The 13077-nt window shown below is 41.6% G+C and overlaps 1 protein-coding gene across 1 annotated transcript in view; it reads left to right on the top strand.

Moving 5' to 3' along the window:
• Positions 1-13077, top strand: part of RFWD2 (ring finger and WD repeat domain 2) — a 202417-nt gene that overhangs the window by 188419 nt on the left and 921 nt on the right. Inside the window, exon 19 of the mRNA XM_018555556.1 lies at positions 11250-11294. Within this exon, the coding sequence (XP_018411058.1) occupies positions 11250-11294 (45 nt within the window). The remainder of the gene's footprint in view (positions 1-11249; positions 11295-13077) is intronic.

Here is a 13077-nt window from a genome sequence, read left to right as displayed (position 1 = left end):
CGATTACAAAATTTTCGTGTTCGATTAATCAAAAAATTTTTTATCGATTCATTTCAATTAATTATAACGCATATACAGATCCAACTACATTGGCCTATACACATACAGCACAGCAATTAAGTAATAAAATGAACTAGGATCACACTAATCCAGCATGTTATTAATCTCACGTGCCCCACACAATATGGCCACCGCTTGAGTGGGGCAACTCGGAATAATGTGCTGGATTAGTGTGATCCTAGTTCATTTTATTACTTCATTGCTGTGCTGTATGTGTGTAGGCCAAAGCCTTGGCTGGCGCTCGAGCAGAAAGTTTCTTGGGCAAACTCACCGGCCCAAGATAAGTGGCTCCGTCGGCTAACAAAGGGAAGGGGGAGGAGTCCGGTGACGTCACAGACATCGTCACCAGAGTCCTCCCCTCCCGTCGTTAGCCGTCACGGACGTCGGCGTCACCGGACTCCTCCCCCTTCCCTTCGTTAGCCGACGGAGCCACTTGGGGGAGGAGTCCAGTGACGGCGATGTCCGTGACGTCACCGGATCTCCGACGGGACTCCCGGAAGCCGGCGGAGAGGAGTGTTTTCATTAGCGATCAAAAAGTTTTAACGATTAATCGAAAAAATAATCGTTAATTTCCGCAGCCCTAGTAAAAATGTATAATGTTATGTCTAAGTACCTGCATAAATGACTAATCCAAAGCAATATTTAGTATTCCGTATCTTACAGTCGCTTAAAAGAATAGTCATTATCCAAAGAATACTTCTCTCCATTGTTCCTGTAAAGGAATGCATGTTGCTGTTGGCCTCTTCACAGATGATTTTACCTGTAATGTATACAGTGCACAAATAAAAGCATTTTAGCAAAACACAGAAATAAATTATACTGTAGCACAATTACTAAACTACTACTTATAGTGTAAGTACTGTTGGGATGAAAAACAAACCTTCCCCATATACAGTGGGGGGGATTTATCAAGGAAGGAATGGGACTGCAGTGAAACCTCACCTCTGCTGATGTAAAAAAAATAGCCTCAATTGGCTGACAGCAACACTCCTTGCCTTAGCTGTCAATCATGCAGATGCATGCAAAAAAGTGGCAGGATTACAAGATATGTGATGCCACATCAGCCTGATGCAGGAGCACTTAAGCAGGGGTGACAGTGCCACCTCTTCATTGTAAACAGTGCAATTCATAATTAGAGGTTTTTTCTTACCTAGCATAGCTGTAGATTTTTCATCAAATTTTCAGCAGAGGCAGAGCCGTCGATGTCCGTGACGGCTAACAAAGGGAAGGGGGGAGGAGTCGGGACATAGACATCGACGTCACATGACTCCTCCCCCTTCCCTTTGTTAGCCGTCACGGACATCGACGTCACCGGACTCCTCCCCCCTTCGTTAGCCGACGGAGCCACTTGGGGAAGGGGGGATTAGTCCGGTGATGTCGATGTCCGTGACGTCACCGGATCTCCAACGGAACTCCCGGAAGCCGGCGGAAAGGTGAGTACCGATCAAAAGAATTTTAATCGAAAAAATTAATGATTAATCAAGAAATGAATCGTTCATTTCCGCAGCCCTACAAAATAGATATTAAGCCACCGTAAAATAAATGTGAAAAATACTTGGCACGTTTGCCTGATCTTTGGGGTCCTGAACAGAGTAATTCATTTGCAGAGTAGTCACCCTCATAAATCACTCTGCATTGGCATATAATTCAGATGGTAATCGAGAGTTACAGCTGCGAATAGCAGCAGGTTTTATGCTTTCCCACTAGAGGATGTCGCTGAGCCAACCTCCACCCATTCAAAAGAGCTGAGGGGTGTGATGTAGGAGTGTTGAAGTGTTTTACTATACTTCAGTGGGCATTCCTTTAATGCCAATAATTCAAAATGCATTATTATTTCTATCTGACAATCAACATATTATTGCACAGCTTGAAATAACGATTTAATAGAGACCAAATCTATAAATCTTCTGCATATTTTGCTCGAGATCTAATGTGACCAGTTTACCTTCTGGACATTGTAGGATAGGCATGTTTGGCATCTTCTCATACATCTGTGTACGGTTTATGAATATCACGCTCTTGCTGTTCCAAACATGGAATATTAATAGAGTTGGGAAAGTGCAGTTTCAGGTCAAATAAGGCTGCGCTTACAGATGTTTATTGCTTTTAAATGGTTTTACAATAAGGCTGCATTATGGGTCTCTGGCTTAATGGAGGTTTATGACCGCCAAGTACGACCAGCATACATTAGAGCCCGGTGAGTACTCTGCTAGAGGTTTTTATGGCATAGCAATTTTACGATTGGGCTTAATTAGAAGTCTTGAGGATTTGCATCTCGAGTTGGTTCTAGTTGGAAGTTATATGAAATGTTACTCTTCCTGCAGCCCTCTTTTCTCCTTCCCTATTCCTGGCCAAGCCGGCTGCATGCCTGGACAAGGGTCTTGTATGGGTTTTAAAGGGAGACCAAATACTGTTTTTTTGTAAGGGAGCTTTTGTTTGTTTTATAAAGAAACAGTACATTTTTTTTGTAAAATAACAGATATGAAGGATGCTGTAAACTTGCAACTGCTTCAGTTTGTAAAAATGGTGTTAGCTCCCCCTCATAATCCATACCAAACACTTATCGACTGGGTATAAGGCCTTCAAATAAGGCCCATACGAACAGGTAGTATGTGGCGCAAGTGCCTAGTACTACAACTTATTTTGTGTGTCTCCATGGTTAAAGTAGAGGGGCCTCAAAGATGCTCGTCCTAGCATCTCCATAAAAGAAACGCAGGGAATTGATTTGCTACTTTAGTCATGTAAAATGAGAAAATAGAAATGTATAGGTACACAAAGACAAATGGAGCATTCAATGCAGAACTTTGGGAATACTGGAGGGGAAAAAGAAATATGGGGGTCTTCCGTCCCACAGGGCCGCCCACCTGTTCACCCTTTAGGCTCTAGAAAGATACTGGATACAACGGGTACCAGATTCTACTGAAGACTTCCTTCCTGTCATTCAATATAGCACACAGAATTTTATTCAGTATCCAGGAAAGCTTTTTCTTGACTAACCCTGACCCTAAAGGTATTTATTTTTTATTTAAAAAATTGCTTTTTTTTTTTTTTTTTTTAACAAAAGTTTGCTATTGGCCTTGGAAAGGGCCCACAAAAATGAAGATTCAGTCCCTTTAGATTTCAGTAGGGTCCAGGTGCTATGTTTTGGGGTTTACAGATTTCCTGCTTAGTTCAGCGAACATCCAGCAAGCCAAACTTTGCTCTGCTTGCTGATCACTGCTAATACCCATTATCATTTAATTTTTTTTAAAAATAAGCAGGGTTTGTGTGCACGTTAAAGCGGTGAGCAAAGGATTTTGGAGAATTGTGATAGCAAAGAATATTTCTGTTATTGCTTGACATTTAAATGCCATTTATCTACAACATAGTAAATGTTACTATATTTACATATTTTGCTCTTAAATCTGATTTTTAGTGTGTTATCTTTATACCTTCTGAAGTCATTGATTTGTTTTTGTGTATGGCCTTATATCAGTTTATACATCATTGCAATTAATTTTCAGCTCATCTGATGGCTCCTGGGTGGCGGAATTGTAAAATATTTTCTGTTGGTGAGATCAGCTAATAATTTTACAAAAGTAATCCTTTTCCTTTAAAACCTTGTTGGCCTTCAGATGACTTGGGAGGCACAACCTGTTTTACGAGGAGGCAGCTGTCTCTCTTCTGGGCCATTGTTATAGAATGCTGAAACGTTAATTCAATAAATGTCTTTCAAGACTCATATATTTCCATTTTATTCTGGCGTTTTCCACTAGCAGATCCCATAAAACAAACTGTCAAACTCAACATTTTAAGGAAATGAAACCCATGTTCTCCTCCATATAGAGCACACAAAGCAATTTCCATCGACTTGAGATAATATAATCAGGTTCACTATCCCTGGCGAACATGACACTGACACCCATTTCTATATGAATATGAATTACAAAGAAAAATAGAGTTCACCTCACCTCGTGTTACAGGGGAATATCATTTGTGTTGGAATGTCTGAAAGAAAATTCAAGCTGTAAGGTTTTTTCCGGAGTGCCCCCAAGGTTCTGAGCTGTTGCTGTCTGTGTGCCATTATACTAGGATGTCAGGTACCATCATGATGAGACTCTGCTGTTGTACTCCCAGGTGTTAGTGCCACTCAGTCCTGGGAGTCCAACTGTAATTGTGTTGGTGACTAAGGGTGACCGTGATGTATCTCTGGTGTCTGCGTATCTTTCTACAGTGGACCAAAGTATGAGTAAACTATTATACTGCCACACAAAGTGCCAGCAAATCTGTTATTGGCACAGTGTCTGTTCAGTACTGTCCTAAGATCCCAAGTGGTTGCCAACATGTCTTATGTGATGAGAGGATTTTAAATACAGTTCTTTTTGTTTCGTTTTTTTAACCCGATGGTCCTACACCAGTTTTTAATGTCTGGAACAAACGGGTATAAAATAATGAATAGCCATAAATGAATTTCTAACTTTCAGACAAGTACACTGCTATTCTGAGCATAAGACTTTAATGTCAACAAAGTCAGATGTATAGATATTGTGGTATTGTGTGGCAATCCCACAGTGGAACTGGGGGTTGTAGTAACCAAGGACTTTCAGCCAGAGGGACTGAGAAGTTCCAGGAAACAAATTATTTTGCTGGGAAAGAACTGGCTCTGCAGTTCTCTCCAGAAAAACCTGGATTTGTCATGGGATCCTGGAACTGGGAGATTTCCAAGAGAATTGGGAGGGATGAAATCTCCATTCCTGCGTCCATGGTTTAGTAGGGGCCAGCACCTAATGATTGCACACCTGTGCATAGCCCTTATGGAAAGGGTGCTGGCTAATGCTCTGGGCTCCAGCTGGGAAGAGGAACAGAGGTGTTCAGGAGTCCGGAGGACTCCTCCCAGAAGGCAGAGGGGTGCCAGTTGGCTGTGTGTGCTAGAGGCACAGTACGACAGCCGAGGAGGCTGAGAGAGCCATTTACATATGGAGTATGTGTGACAACCTGGAGTCGTGAGACTATGTGTTCTGTTTGCTGGAATACAAGTGGACTGTGTATTAATTGTTGAAGTTATGTTTCTGCTCTGGAAGCAATAAAATACTGTTTTGTTTTATGCTGAAGTGGCTTTGAGACTGGTGCCTAAGTGCTCACCATTTGTGCTAACTTCCCCAAACGTCACAATATATGTTCCCTATAATAAGACATCGCTACTGTGCTTTTAGAACAAAATTGCTTATGTTTTCCTTCTGGCCACCAACCCAAAGCCTAAGCTCGCTTCCATGATGTACTACAATCACAATTCAAATGAGTAAACTAAACATGAGATTTTAGTCCATCACGGTAGAGAGCTTGGAGCGGTGGCTACTTTACAACACACACAGGGACCAAAAGTAGCCCCCCTCCAGAAGGAAGGACGGTGTTTTTCACTTCCTGGTCGTCTTAGGCAATAGTGATGTAGCCTGTGCCTAAGTGATGCATCCTGTGAAGATTACATCAGCAATGCATTCCTGGGAAATCTCATCTTTAAACTGCAAAATCTCTTGAGATCTCAGGGAAAGGCTTTTTTTTTTGCATCTGAGATGATGTGCATGGTCACATGTCCTAGCCACATGTGCCCGAGGTACAGGAAGTAAAGGGAGATATATTTATCTGCCCTTAGTAAACATGGCCACTGTCAGAAGATTGGGGAGGAAAAGAAAAATGAAGCATGCAAAGAATGCAAAGCCGGCAATGATCTAGAAGTATGCATTTGTAGGCTGTCATTACTAAACATTTCTAAAGGCGACTTCATTGTCATTTTAAAGATATGGGTGACATTCCTCTTGATTATTTGATGCTCTTAGCTTGACTTAAAAGCGGAAAGGTCTTGCTTTTATGACATCAAATCATTTTATCATAATGCTGTGTTCCCAAGCTGTTTTGTTCCCACCGCAGAAGGCTTGATTATACTGGCCACCTTGCTGTTTTTTATTAAATTTTTTTTCTTCTAACCTCAGGTAAATGTCTCTACAGCAGTGATGTGGTTAAGAGCTGCACCTCCTAGCATTTTGCATTTAAGTGTGAACGTATAACCTCTTAATTATCTCCCTGTGATTCAGTACATTAATATTGCTGGCCTTTGTTTTTACATGTATTTTTTTATTGGCTCTTTAGTCCACTCTTTCAATTTCATTTACAAGGCCACAGTGCTCTCCTCAGCTCTGTGCCTTTTACAACCTACCATCTGATGCAGCATGGGTGGGGGGGGGGGGGAAAAAGCCTGCATGTATGCTTGACTTCCAGCATCATAAAACAACTTGCACATCCCTTCTATTAAGACAAAACCAGCACATCAGAGATATAAAAGTAGGCCGCCTGCTCATACCTTTGTTGGCATTCCTCTTGCTGCACCCTGGGGGTTCACTTAAACTTTAGCCTTCAACCTAAGAATGTACAGCACGCCAGAGTTTACACACCACGCATTACATGCCCTGTGTGATGGAAGAAGCATATGAAAGCTTTAAAAGTTGCACATTTGCCTACAGCTGAACCTTTTATTATTTTAATACATGTGTTCCTGCTCAAAGGAACAACACTGTCCCTGGTAATAAAGGTGAGTGCTGGCTTGGTCTTGTATTGTCAAATTTATTTTTTTTAATTGAAAACCACAAACCTCTGCCAGTACTCTATTATTCACTATACACTGTTGAATTATTATATGGAGATTTTAATTTTAAATCTGTATATGATGATGAAAAAGTAGTGAATAAGGTGGTGTTGGGGCATATAATTGGTCTGTGTGGTGCTTATGAAATGACATTTCAACCTCACAGTGATAAGTGCAGGTTCCTGCTTTCACATCAGAAGCTTATTTTTGTAGCTTTTATATGCAACAGGTGTTCTTAAAATTGTTGACATCTAGTTCAAGACTTTGCAAATTGTCAGGTTTTTTTTTTCCATGCCTGTCTGGATGTGTGCGTGTTCCATGATTTATTGGAATATTTTATACTGTTGCTAAGCAAAATACTTCCTATATAAACCATTTAAAGTAAAGCTCAACACAGATTTTTTTTTATAAAGTGAGGAAGGTTAGATTCTCATTCAGGTTTTTATTGCTGTCTGTGGTTCCATTAGCGAGACTTCCCCTCACTTGTCCCAGAGGCACAAGAGGAAATCTCCCCAAAGTGATGGAAGTCTTGCCTTTGGCAGCTGTCACCACAACAGGTGTCTCCTATTGTCCTAACTGAGATCTATTGACAGCAGTCACCAGGACGAATGGAGGGAGAGGATTTTCACAGGCACAAAGCAACACATCTGACATTTTCTAACCCTTCTCAGCTGTATCCAAACTAGAAAAAAAGTTTTGTTGGAATTCTACATTAAAATTACCGAGCACTAGAGATGGGAAGTTTGGATCGTAGAAATGAATCGATTCGATTCATGAATCGGTTCATTTGAATGAATCGATTCATGAATTGAATTATCGGTTCACTTGCTGAGTCGGCTGACAAGCAAGTGAACCAAAGCTCAGGAACTGTCTGAACCTTCATAAAAGATCAGAATCAGAAGACTGATTCAGACAAGAGGGGCAGCTCCTGGGGAATTTTCCTGTGATCAGTGCCTTGTCTCAGATGTGACAAGTTTGGTTTTATGTCGGACCAGCCATTCTATCAGATCAGCCACGATCAGCTGTGACAGTGTGTATCTGGGCATGCCCACCGCATTCTGATGAGCTGATGTCACATTGGTAGCAGTCAGATTTGACCCTAGTGTTTAGAGCGCAGGTACTGCGCCCACAGTACTAAAATCGCATCATTATTCCCGCCCATGTGCTGTAAAGACTATGAGCAAATCTGACCACTTGCCATGTTAGCTGTGACATCACCTTATCAGAATGTGGAGCGCATGCGCAGTAACACGCTTTTCACTGTCGCAGCTGATCGCGCGTCGCCAGAAGTGACAACATTGGCTGATGTGATGGAATGGCCGGTCTGACATAAAAGCAACCATGTGACCGCTCTGAGCCAAGGCACTGATCAGTGTTTTTTCCAGGAGCTGCCCCCTTTGTTCTTCTCATTCGGATCTTTTTATGAAGGTTCAGACAGCTCCTGAGCTTCGGTTCACTTGTCAGCCAACTCAGCAAGTGAACCAATTAATTTCAAGATCCAAACCTGCCATCTCTGCCGAGCACTATGGATAATTCACCATCCAATAGTCTTTAAATCTTGAAAGATGGTTGTGAATAGTTCCTCATTAACGTAACTCTCTGAAGGTGAACATGAGGCTTCTTGTGCAAGTTACCAATCGGTTACCAATCATTCGTTCGTCTCTCAAAGCACTGACTCTTATTGTAAAATTGTACAAGCACTTTTTTTTGCAATCACACTGGACCACAACGCAGCTATTGCTGTGCCACGCATTCTGGTGCGGGTGATCATGCTGCGGGCGGGGAACGCAGGGAGCTGGACAGTATGCGATTCAGTGCGTTCCAGCAGCTAACGGGCCCTTAAAGTCAATGCTAAATTCCCCTGTGGAACTAGCATGCTGGAGACTCTTACGTAGGGTGCAGCAATCTGGATCTACGGCAGTCTGACACCCACTGTGCATTTATACCTACTGCATGCCAGACTACAATGCTTACTCCTAGAGCAGCGTTGTTGATTGAATTGTCCAGGGGATATGATCCTGCCAGACATTTTGTGAGCTGATAACTTCCTGCTGCAGCACCGAAGTTGGTATTCTTCCCAGCAATCTCAGTAGAATACAAAACACCTTTTCCTATGGTATAGAGGAGGGGGGTCTTTATTCCTGTCATAGGGTAATGGCACTCCTTTTATAGATGCAGTACATTTGAATGAGCATTGTCACCCAAGGACAGGATGTGTTACTGGCAGGATCACCAGGTCCTGAAAAGGATTGCTAAGATGCAATATATTACATTCTGGTCTTAGTTTTATATTTCCTTTAAGTCAGAAGAGCATCACCTTGTCGTGTTCCCTTTATACTGAAGTTGTAAATAAAGAGCTGTTTTTGGAAATCAGATGTGCCGCATTCTGTCATCTGAGGGATCCCAACATGAAATAAGTTATTTCAGGGAGGTGCCCTTCTCATTTCAGGGAGGTGCCCTTTGTTAACCCTCCCCCTCTCCGCAGGGAGGGGGGTGTGCAACAACAAGGAAAAGAGCACCCCCCTGAATTGATGGCAGATAGCAAAGAAGCTAATGCTTCCTTTGCTTTCTGCTGTTTTTTTTTATTCTGACAGCTGCTGCTGTCAGGACAAAAAAAAATAAAAAAACGGCATAGGAATTAATAACTAGATTCCTATTGGCTATTTCAATTTGCAGTAGCCAGTAGCAAGCTGGCTATTGCACCCGGCCTCTGCTGCTGTCAGTCAGCAGAGGTGGGCCTGGTGGAGAACTTCAGGTTCACCTCTGCTGATAGACAGCAGCAGTGGCTGGGTGCAATTGCTACTTGGCTATTGCAAATTTAAATAGCCAATAGCAATCTAACTATTAGTCCCTAATGGGGGTTTTTTTCTGACTGACAGCGGCCCGATGTCAGGAGAGAAAAAAAACCAGACAGCATGGAAAGGTTTACTCTGCTAGATAGAACAGAGTAAACCTTTCCGGGAGAAAATGTTTCTCTCCTGCGTCGTCGGGAGTTGCTATCTAATAGCGGGAGACTCCCGGAACATCAGAGAGAGTTGAGGTGACTGTCATCTCATTGTGGAGTACAAAGGGGAGCACTGGCTTGCAATGTTCTATGGTTTGAGCAGAGCAGTCTTGTATATACAATATTGACATTTCAGCCATGTATTTATCTGTTTTCCTGCAGTTCAGCTTTAACGATGATTGCCCGGCACATAGGACACTCCATTCATTTTGAAGATACTTGTTTATTAATCGGAAGGTCTTTGAAATGAAATAAAATGCTTTAGCTGTAATTAGGGGTTGTTGGTGTGCGGTTTGCCCACTTATTAAACAGATTAAATGGTTTTCAGGTTGTCGATGCTTTTATGATTACAAGAAAGATCAAACTGCAGCAAGGCTAAAAGATTTTGCTAGATCAATGCCACCGTGTGTAATGAAGGGGAAGACATGATTGCTGGGATTTCGGCTTGTGCTGATAGAATTCCTGGGTATTTGTGCCTTCGTGAGAAATGACTAGGATTCATTCAATGCAGAAAGTGGAACATTTCCCATGTGTGATGATCAGTGAGTGACCTGCCCAGGCAAGCGCTGTCTATAGTGTAATGAAACTGTCTTCTATGATGGGAAGTTGCAGTGTCCTTGGTAACTTAATGTGATTTTATCTCTGGTGATAGCAGCAGTCTGGGGGAGAAGGTGTAGTGCAAGCACTCCCTGACCTTCTGCTGCTAGGTACATATGTATGCGGAATTACATTTAATTCCTACCTGCTTGTAGTTATGATCACGTAGAGAAATGCACATTTGCTTGCAGTTGTGGGAGGCTTGGCATTGGACCGTGTATTTTTAATGCTTTATCCAGCCTTTGCAGTTCCATATCATTGATTTGGCTTTTAGAGTGTGTTAAAGTGGATCTGCAGCTTATGAGTTCTTACCTACAATGTTATTCTGGTACAGTAGGGGGTAGTCCTAGCAATACCAGTTAGCTCTTTTTTTTGTTTTTGTTTTTTTTAAGCCAGTTTCAAATAACAGGCACAGGGACTGGATGTGATTAATGGCCAACTCTGTTAAAAATTAATAATTGGTATTACTGAGCAGTCCAAATACTTGTGACTCTGGGGTGCTGATGGCGAGGGCTCCACACTGTGCAATCTAACTGCGCTATTTCTACCAGGAGGCAACATAATTAGTTTGTCTGATGTAACACGTTTTTACAGAAATCTCAGTTCACTTTCCCAGGAGCATCACTGCTGCTTCCCCTATGGACAGATGAAGGAAGCTTATAGTGACATGTCTTGCTACATGTATCCCCTGACCCAAATAATTGTTTGCATGTGGAAATATTAGGCAGATGGGCCACCTTTTACATGTCTGCATTTTCCTTGTTTCTCTTATACAGGGTTAATGGGTTTACATTTCATGGTACCATTCATTCTGAAGGCTCCTGAGTAGCAAACCTAGTTGGTTGTGCTTGAGCGGCTTTTGTTTCAGTGATTGATCTTTCTTGCAGGATAGATGGGTTGGCCTGTAATGAGAAATTGTGCTGTTAGATAATGTTCAGACATGAGCAATAACTTGTCTCTTTTCTCTCACAGGAGTCAAATGTTCTTATTGCTGCTAACAGCCAGGGCACAATCAAGGTAAGCCTCACCATTAACCTCTGTTTAAACCACCTCAGGCACTGTGTACACTTTAATCTCTACATTCACAATGCACCCATCCTTGCTGAATATGTACGTAGCTGTTTATAATAGCACATTACTTGTGATCTTATAGGTTGCTCTTTATTAGAGACGAGCAAATCAATTTGCCAATCTCCTGTTTTCTTTGTAGGTTTTTGGTTCATCTGAAACTTGTCTAATGTGCATAGAATGATGCAGTTCATTAATTTCTGATTGTGGATTGATGAACGGAGATTTCTCCACAGATTGCAAATAACTGAGATTTACACATTCTGCAGAATCAAAAATCTGCACTCTGATAAAGAAAACTTTAGAATTGCAGAAATTGCAATTCGCCTGCTTCACAAATTGACTTGCTCAGGTCATTAATATGCAAAGGGGTTTTCCCATAGTGTTCCATGAAGGACTAAAAGACGACTCCAGAATGAGTGATCTGTGCCCAAGAGACTTCACTTGTCCACGGCAATCCCCCTCAAACAGCGAGAATGTAATCAGTATAGGGATTAGGAGATGGCAGTGGCACACCTAGGTATAATTTAAGCGCTTTAGATTTTCCTTTTATTGTTTGTTCTTGGTAAGTGTTATAGGTACTTGACCATTGCACACTTTATGTGATAGAAACCGTCCCTGAATTGCAGGACATTTTTTAAGGCCTGTGCCTGGGAATGTCCTTAATTTTTAGATGTGAACCAGGAATCTCTATCTGTGCTTTCTAGATTCAAGTCTGCCTCATCATATTCAGTTGGCTTCCTGAGTTTTGTGTGTGCATCTTAGATATAGGGCGGCAACAACTAATCGGTTAAAGCGATTATTATCGACCTTGAGAATAGTTGGCAACTATTCCTATCAGTTAGTTGCTTGGGGAGGGAGGGGGAAAGAGTGAGAGAGAGCGTTTTTTAATGCAACCATTAGATTAGTTAGAAAAAAATAATCAGGCAACTAATTTAATTATGAAAATAATCGTTAGCTGCAGCCTTACTTGGATATATAAGCTGGACAATGGCATGTGCCTAGAAATCATTTTTAAATTATAGCAGCTATGCTTTACCCAAAAACTCAATGACATTTGAAGCAAGTTGGACAGGGTCGGTTGTGTGAAATGATCCCTTGGCATCTCCTCTTCTGCTTTATGATGTGCCTGCAGTGCTTCATCCCAGTCACAATTTTGTGTTGGCCGTCACATCAGCTAGGAATGTTCTTGCCCTCCAGACTTTTGTGAGTAATGAGAGAAGTCAGTTGGAGAACATCTAAACGGAGAGCCTGCAAAGACTTGGCATGCCACTATTACCCTTAACCGATAACACAATTGCTATAATTTGGAGAATACATTTCTCTATTCCCAGTTCTGCTGGCATTTGGCATTGTCACTGTGTACCTTTAATGTCCATTACACACAATGTACTTGCTGCATGCTTACCAGAGACATGTCAAAATAAACATTATTGCAGCCAAATATTGAGTTCAGATCCATTTTATTGGGCTACATGTGGCCTTCATACTCAGTCATGTTTCCCTTATTCAGTTTTAGAATTTTAACTCAACACAGCCCTAAGCCAGGGCACAATGGGATATGCTTCCCTATGCCAATCAGAGCTTTCATTTCATTTTGCCAGGGTTTAAATGTGACACATTTTATGAATCGGAAGATATTGTATTTAATATGTAAATGTATTTTTAATATATCTTCTGTATGTTAACTACTTTAGTGTAGTCTCAGGATATTGTACGACCAATTGAGATA

Source organism: Nanorana parkeri, unplaced genomic scaffold, assembly GCF_000935625.1.
Source record: "Nanorana parkeri isolate BGI_ZX_2015 unplaced genomic scaffold, ASM93562v1 scaffold201, whole genome shotgun sequence".
NCBI classification, from domain to species: domain Eukaryota; kingdom Metazoa; phylum Chordata; class Amphibia; order Anura; family Dicroglossidae; genus Nanorana; species Nanorana parkeri.
This window is presented reverse-complemented; position numbering and strand designations above follow the sequence as displayed.